At 47.6% G+C, this 8,138-nt stretch overlaps 1 protein-coding gene across 1 annotated transcript; it reads left to right on the top strand.

Annotated features, from left to right (window-relative positions):
* MYG1 (MYG1 exonuclease) lies at nt 1-8,138 on the top strand. Its single transcript, XM_066584245.1, has 7 exons — nt 1-252; nt 4,335-4,447; nt 4,529-4,688; nt 4,869-5,018; nt 6,153-6,275; nt 6,363-6,544; nt 7,869-8,138. Exons 1-7 carry the CDS (start codon nt 31-33, stop codon nt 8,026-8,028), a joined length of 1,110 nt encoding a protein of 369 aa, XP_066440342.1. The 5' UTR covers nt 1-30; the 3' UTR covers nt 8,029-8,138.

The following is an 8,138-nucleotide window of genomic DNA, read 5'->3' as shown; positions in this document are numbered from 1 at the left end:
CCTTCCCCTCCTCTTTCTGTTTGGTTCCACATGGTGTGGTGGGCCCTGCAGTCCCGCGCCATCCATCTGATCTGCCGAGCCGGCTTCTCCGTCACTGCGGGCGGCTTCTCTCCACTCTTGATGCCTGAAGACCCAAAGCGGCCCCGGCGGGAGGAACGACTCATGGCGCCGAAGATTGGCACCCACAACGGGACCTTCCACTGCGACGAGGCGCTGGCGTGTTACCTGCTGCGGACGCTGGAGCCCTATAGAGTACGGCATGCCAGCGACTATATACAGGCTGTATACTTCATGGCCCATGACTTGTAGTAGCGCCCCCCGGTGCACTGCAGTGTAACTGCACCACTAGACTGTGGCCACTGAGTTGCGATAAATAGACCACAAGCCCGCGTTTGTATTTCAATGCTACAATGGAAACTTTTCCGCCCCGTGAAATAGTTTGAATGAACTGATGTCGGGGTTCGCTTGTGCCGCCATGTTTATACAGGCAGATACACGATTGGTGCGTTCATTCCAGAAACCGTTCACATTCGCTGTATAAGTGAGTGAGAACGATTAGCGAACGAGCTGACGATTGTTATGTCTGCGCAAAATGGAAGACGAATGAAAAGCGAATGATTTATTTCACTCGTTTGATTTTTTTTTTTTTTTTTTTTTATTTATTATTTTTTTTTGAATGGTAATCATTCCGTGTAAAAGGGCCTTAAATCGATTGCGCATATCGGGACGTGAAAGCCACATAGGAAGACTCTGCTGCTTGTTGGGTTGTCGGTCGGCACTTTTAGTTTGAAAAAAAGTTTCACCGATACAGGGGGGGAGGGGCGCTATTAACTTTTAAACTTTTTATTTCTCCAACACCGGTGGTGTAAATGCGTCAAAAATTATATATTTTAGAACAAGTGGTGACAGATAACCCAGAAGTAACGGAAATGTAACCGTCGCGCCATTCACGGTGCAATTGGACCATTCAATTGGCTTATTTGCTTTAAAAGTGGGTTTTTAAAGGGTATTCTGGGCATTTAACCCCTTGCAGTACTGATGACCTATCTTCAGGGTAGGTCATCAGTAGTTGGTCGGCGGGGGACCCCTAGTGATCAGCTGATCTCCGCCCCTGGACATGTTGGGTCCGGAGCCACAAGAGCAGTAGAAGGTTTAACAACAATGTGGACATCTGGCTGCTCTACAGGAAGTACAAGGGCTGACCTCAGCTGACCACTAGAGACCCAGAGTGGCGGACCCTGCTGATCAGCTATTAATGACCTCCACTGAGGATTGGTCATCAGTACTACAAGGGGTTAAATGCCCGGAATACCCCTTGAAATCCAGTTGAGTATGGGTTAAAAAAAGGGTGTACTTCCCTTTTGAATCCCTCTCCTCTTGGGCTGCGGCCCCACGATGGGGTGAATGCATGCAGCTGTTGCCCTTCCCACCCGTCGCACCCGGTGGCCACACACTGTTACCAGCCGCCACAGGTGGGTGGCGTTTTGACCACATCAAAGGCCGCAGCTTTATAAAGGAAGGCCTCGTCTGTCAATCACAGCGGTGATTACTGGCTGCCATGTAGCTACACAAACGCCAACCTGCCAGGCCTCCTGCCCACGGACGGAACGGGATACGCCCGCGGGAATAAACAAGAATAGTCCCGCTGGTGATCGCTGAAAAACGCGCCTTTTTTTCCCCGCAGTCTCTATTAATGGAGGCCTCCCGCCGTGGAAAAACGTGGTAGAATTGAACATGCCGCAATTTTTTTCCTCCGCGGCGTAAAACTGTAGGAGAATGCCACCTGTGAGGACCGAACCATTAGGATCAATAGAACCTTATAGCTGCGTTATTCCGCCACGGGGAACACGGCCTAAATCTATCTGTGGGCATTAGCCATTAGGCTACTAAGATGACAGACTGCCAGAACTCTTGTGGTGGGGCAACAGGGAGATATCAAGGACTGTCTAACCACTTGGATGCCCCGGTGTCTAATAGTAACCGGCAGTGGAGTGCAGGCGCAGCTCCTGAACGCACCCAATCATAGTGAAGTACAGCAGATTGCATAAGCTGCTTGGCGCCATGTCAATACACCAGATGTCGGCAAGGGGGTGGTGATGTTTTCAGACCCCTGAGGACGGCTCATCAATACCTTAGGGCCCTTTAACACGGGACGACCTGTTGGGCGCAGATGTATATCAGCTCATCCCGATGCATTTACATCATTGCTCAGTGAATGGAGGCGGAGCGGGTTGGACATCGTTCCGGCTCGCCCGCCTCCAGTCATAATACAGGCAGATGTTCGTTGATGAATGACTGCCTGTTCATCTTTAGGTTTTTAGGCATGCATAAATGAATGACAAACGAATTATAAATAGTCATTCAGTCTGTGGATGGTTTTACATTCTCATCGCGGGAATCTGAATGTCTTGTCGGCCCTGTGTAAAAGGGCCCCTAGGTAAAGCCCTCCAATGGTGCCTACATGCTGTATGGGCGTTGTGTACCATATCCGTTGTTACTGAAGCCGTGCCTTTGGCAAGTTGTTGCCCATAAGTTGGCTGCAGCTCGTGCCCACGGGAATCGCACGCATTGTGTATCCAGGCAGGAGGCATTTCTTCCCGTTCTTGATGTATTTTCCCATTCGTAAATGGCAAGCAGAGATCCTGAAAGTGATGAAGCGTCAAAGTGGAAAGTCTATTGCAGAGTTGCAGAACTTTTTGTTATTTCAGGCCAACCGCTATTTCATCCATCTCCACCGTAAAGGAGCGGGCAGGGTGTTGAGCCGCTCATCTCCTGCGAGATCAAAGGATTGGGCATTCTAACTGATCGTCCTCGCCCGTCAGGAGGGGCCCTTGAGGACCTCTTACAGGGCACAATTCTCGTATGACTAAGGGTCCTTTTAGATGAACCGATTCTCGTTTAAACGAGTGAGTTGCGTCATCTCTAGTTCGTTCGCTCTCATTGGCGTTCTATGTAGATGCAGAGGGACGCAGTCGGGGGGCCGGCTCCCCTAACTGCATTGTTTTCATCAAAGTCCGCTTCTCCAGCCCCCTGTGACGTGAATGAGCTATTCGAATCTGCCTACAAATGGGACTGCTTAGCTGCGTATGCATCGGGGAAGACTGCGAATACACTATTGCAACGCTGTTAGTTTTTCGTTTTACCTGTGTAAGGCCGTCTACACACGGGTGGATTTGCATTGTGGAATCTGGAGCGGCCGTTCACCTCAGAATTCTGCAGCAAATGCTGCCCATGGCATGCTATGGCAAAATGCGGTTTCCTCTATACAAGTGGGAATCGATTGCGAGAAATCACAGCATGCTCCGTTTCTGTGCGGATTCCATAGAAATCAATGGAAGCCGTCCAATTCGTGGCCCTTCCACAAAGAAATTTAAAGAAGAAAAATCTGTACTGCGCTTGTCTGACGACGCTCCGTGCGGACCATCCGCAGTACATATAGAGACTTCAGGACAGGTACTCGCGGATGGCGGCTGGGCACAGGGGCAGATTCGCATTCGGAATCTGACCCGCCTGTGTGCAGCTGGCCTAAAACTGTTGACTGTACCCTTTTAAGTGGAGCGTTTTTGCTTAGTGTCCGTTAGGCCGGCTTCACGCACACGTAAGCGCAATTGTGCATGCCTTAGCACATCTTTGTGCGCATCAGTGTACCTTCTGTACTTTTTGTGCCTGCAGGGCATGTTCTTTGTGGGCGGGACACAAACACATTGATGGAAATGGCCAACTCATCTAATAAGTTCCAGATGTGTCTTTTTTGCATCGGAATTACGCAGTGTTTCACGCGTCTTTTTGTAGATTTCGAACGCACTTGTGCACAGCCCACTGATGTCTATGAAGACCTTTGCTGTGCAGATACGCAGAAAAATAGAACGTGTGTGTGTGTGTTTTTGTGGTATATTTTTTTTTCTTTTTTTTTTTTTGTCCAACTGAAATGCGTGTCAAAATATGAAAAAGTAAGCAGGCGTCACAAGAATGTAGTGACAGAAGAGGGCTGGTTATGACCGTTCAAAACTACCCAATTATTTATTGTATATGCGTGGCGAGCGTATATCACTCGCCACACCACTGCTCGGTGCGGGCTCTTTCCAGTTTATCTTGTAGTGTAAAGCGGTCTTTAGGCCTGAACTGCACAATTCCTTTAAGTTGGTGGCATCTCTAGAGACAGGACTGGAGTGGGTTCATCTGCGTGAAAGCAAACTGAAAAATCGCAGTAGGAATTGGCGCTACCAGTAGAGTTTACTATTGAATGTACGGTGCAAATTGTAGATGTGATTGTGTAAAATGTCAAATGTGCCAAGTATAGATTTATTACAGCTTTCTATCTTGTCCTTTATTAGGATTCGGAGATCATTAGAACCCGGGACCCGCAGCTTCTGTCCCAGTGTGATGTTGTTGTTGATGTGGGGGGAGAGTACGATCCCTCCCGGAACCGCTACGACCACCATCAGAGGTGAGGCGACTTCTCTTTATCCCTCTGTATCTTGGCCCTCTTGTAGTCTCTGTAATGTCTACCTTCACTCAACTCTTGCAGATCGTTCTGTGAAACAATGAACAGTTTATATCCCGACAAGCCATGGCTGACCAAGCTGAGCAGTGCCGGCCTGGTATATGCCCACTTTGGCGCACAGATACTAGCCACGCTACTGGGAACTGATGACGAGGATCCAATTATACCCGTTTTATATGACAAGGCAAGTGACACAAAAACCTATATTTTTTTATATATTTTTTTTTTTTTTGTGACCCATGAAGCTGTTTCATACTCCTCTTGGATCAATGCAAGTTCACGGCCGTGTGAATGAGCCCTAAGCGTGTTGTTGAAGTCTAGACATGGATGTGTCGTGTAAAGCTGTAATCCTTTCGTTTCCCAGATGTATGAGAATTTTGTGGAAGAAATCGATGCCATAGACAACGGAATATTGCAGTTTGACGGGGAGCCGCGGTACAACATTTCCACCACCCTGAGCTCCCGCATTGGACATCTCAACCCGCGCTGGAATGAGCCCGATCAGGACACGGATGTAATAACTCTGTCATGGGGGGGGGGGGGGGGGGGGGGTCATTTAAATGGGGTTTCCTTGTTAAATTGGATGATAGGTGCCAGTTTTGTGGTTAAAAGTGTATTCTGGGCACTTACTATTGATGACCTTCCCTCAGAATGGGTCTTCAAGTTGATCGGCAGGGATCCACCAATTTGCGATCCCCACCGATCTTCCAGCCCGCTGTCAGTGTAGTGTGCTAGATGTCCACATTGGTGGTCGGGGCCAGAAGTGGAATAGATGGCTCCACTCTCACTGGAAGCGATGCCCTCTATTATAGCCTGAAGTAGGCATTACTCCCATTGATTAACACACCTTTGCATGAACAATATTGCTTTGTACTGTTTGTACCTTTTTGGTGTCAACATGCGAGCCACAAGAATATGCCAATCACAGGGGAGTGAGATTCTGTTGTAGTGCCTGTGGGCAGCTATATGGCATACTGATAAAGTGGCAGGAGTGGCAATTACAGGAACTGCTCGGCATGTTCTGCCACTGTTTCAAGTATTGTTTGTGTAAGGCCACTCTCACACATAGCTTTTTACCGCAATGTTTTGCACACCGCGATACAATGCTCCCATTGAAATGGGTCCTCGCAGACATGCGCTCGATCGCAGCTTTTTCTGACAACGTGATATTCGAGCGCTGTCTGCCTTATTTTACTGCGTGTAGTGCACCTCATCACCTGTCACAATGATGTGGTGTGCTAAAACCCGCTGTCAGAACACTCTGTAGATTTGAAAAGCTGCAGCAATATATTTTCCGCTGCTGATTTCTTCAGCTGTCAGTGAATGGGGTCTGTTAAACCCCCATTCACTTACATTGCTCTGTATGTTGCAGATTTTCAGCGCACGTTCTGCAGCCGAAATTCCGCAACAATTCTGCAGTGTGTGAACGCACCCTAAGAAGGTCCTGGCAGATCATGTAGCTGGAAACACTGCAGTGTAGTAGGCTTCCAGTGCCGCAGTATACTAAGCCGCATTGTATTACAGAGCTGCTGTCTATATACAGTGCACCATATCAGGGGTGAGATGGCGTATGTTACAGAGCTTTACATGGTTACTTGGGTGTTGGGTGTTTTCTGTCACTTGACTTACAGATACCTTTACTTTGTAGGCCGGATTTAGGAAGGCGATGGAACTGGCAGGGACAGAGTTTGTGTCGCGCCTGGACTTTTACCACCGATCTTGGCTCCCGGCTCGTGCGTTGGTGGAGGAGGCCATCAGACAACGTTTCCAGGTTTAGTAGCCATGATTAAGGCTGCAATGAGAGGCCATGATTGGGATATAGCATGTGCTTGTCAATAATGGGTGGTGTCTCTTGCAGGTGGACAACAGTGGAGAAGTGGTGGTCTTGGCTCAGGGTGGATGTCCTTGGAAGGAGCACTTATTCCAGGTGGAAAAGGAAATGGGTCTAGAGAAGCAAATTAAATATGTACTCTACCCAGATCAGAGCGCCCAGTGGAGGGTGCAGTGTGTCCCCACCGGTCCCAACACTTTTCAGAATCGGTCAGTAATAACTTCTCATAACCAAAATTGTAGCTCTACAGCTTGCACACCTGGCCTTTATACAGAAATAGCAGAAACGGCAATTTCCTAAATTATAAGCTTTATAGAAATGTCTTGTGATTTTTTTTTTTTTGAAGTCTAACTCCCTCTGACTTTCCTGCTCTATGATGTTTTTGTTTATATACAGATGTAGCAAATGTTAACTTGACATAATGTGTTAACCCTATAACGACAGCCCCATTGCCTCTTTATGTCCTGGGTAAGTGGGCTTTAACCCCTTCCTGCTCCATGACGTACCGATACATCATGGAGCGGCGGGCTATGTATGAAGAGAGGTTGCGTGGCAAGTGTGAAAATTGTTCTTAAAGACCTGGCAGTCAGAGGGTTAAAGTAAAATGGGCTTTAATGATTCCAGAAATGTGATTTATTGAGGGAAAACCATTTGGTTTGGGGTAATATTTGTAGATTACAAATCACCAATTAAGGACTTTTATAAGGCTAGCATTTTAAAGGCTGCTTCTTTTAAAGGGCTTGTTCAGAATAAACAAAAAACATGGCTGCTTTCTTCCAGAGCTGCCCACGGGTTGGGTCTGGCATTGTAGCTCAGAACGGGGCTGAACTGTAACGCCACATACAATGCTGGTTTTGGAAGAAAACAATCCTGCTTTTTTTTTTTTTTTTTTTTATCCTATCAATACTTGATTGATGAGGGTCTCGGGCAGAATGAGGTGCCCATTCAGGTAGGTGGGGTTGAGCTGCAGTACCCGGCCTCAGCTTGATTGTACATAGTTTAGGGGATGCGGCACTGGCTGGAGAGCAGTGCGTGAGTTCTGCTGATCAGCAGGGGTTGTGCCTCCATATACACATAAGCAATCACGATTTTAGATACAGTAAACCTATTTTGGCTTACAGGGCATCTGTCATCACCTTTTGAGCCACATCAACTACTTTATGAGACTCAAAGGCGAGGGAATAGGGGCCAGGGAGCTGCTGGTTATACTGTCCTCCGTTCCAGTGCTGTGCCCCCAAGTATGTGCATACAGCTTGACTCTTCACGGGGGTGAGCGTGCACTCCCATTCATCTCTATGGCAGAACGCACGCTCTCCGCCTTGTGACCGGTCGAGCTGTGTGCATGCACTGATTGCACCCAATGTGTCTAAAAAGCAGCTCCCTGTCCCCTCATCTTTGAGCCCTATAACATAGTTTATGAGGGCTCAAAGGTGATGACTGATGCCCTTTAATTGTGTAGACTACAGTGAAACAGCAATGTCTGATTGTTGAGTTTTGGGGTGCAATTGATAACTGTTTTTCCTCTTTCTTTAGACTTTCTCTACCAGAGGACTGGCGTGGGCTTCGAGCAGATGACCTCTCCTCTGTCAGTGGCATTCCTGGTTGTATCTTTGTCCATGCCAATGGCTTCATTGGTGGAAATGAGACACAGGAAGGAGCTCTGGAAATGGCACGAAAAGCACTGACATCCTAGCGTTACTTTGTATTTAAGGCTAGTATAGCCAAGTGGATCATGCAGAAAGGAGAATCTGACCATTTGTATTTATACTATGTGATATCAGTAAATATTTTTGTATCCAACAA

This window comes from Eleutherodactylus coqui, chromosome 1 (genome assembly GCF_035609145.1).
Source record: "Eleutherodactylus coqui strain aEleCoq1 chromosome 1, aEleCoq1.hap1, whole genome shotgun sequence".
In the NCBI taxonomy this organism is placed as follows: Eukaryota; Metazoa; Chordata; class Amphibia; order Anura; family Eleutherodactylidae; genus Eleutherodactylus; species Eleutherodactylus coqui.
This window is presented reverse-complemented; position numbering and strand designations above follow the sequence as displayed.

What these genes read in the sequence shown, in the direction of transcription:
- MYG1 (XM_066584245.1), top strand. Translation starts at nt 31, where the DNA reads ATGGTGTGGTGGGCCCTGCAGTCCCGCGCCATCCATCTGATCTGCCGA. An exon ending in CGCTACGACCACCATCAGAG is followed by an intron (nt 4,448 to 4,528) that starts GTGAGGCGACTT and finishes CAACTCTTGCAG; the next exon opens with ATCGTTCTGTGAAACAATGA. An exon ending in CCATCAGACAACGTTTCCAG is followed by an intron (nt 6,276 to 6,362) that starts GTTTAGTAGCCA and finishes TGTCTCTTGCAG; the next exon opens with GTGGACAACAGTGGAGAAGT.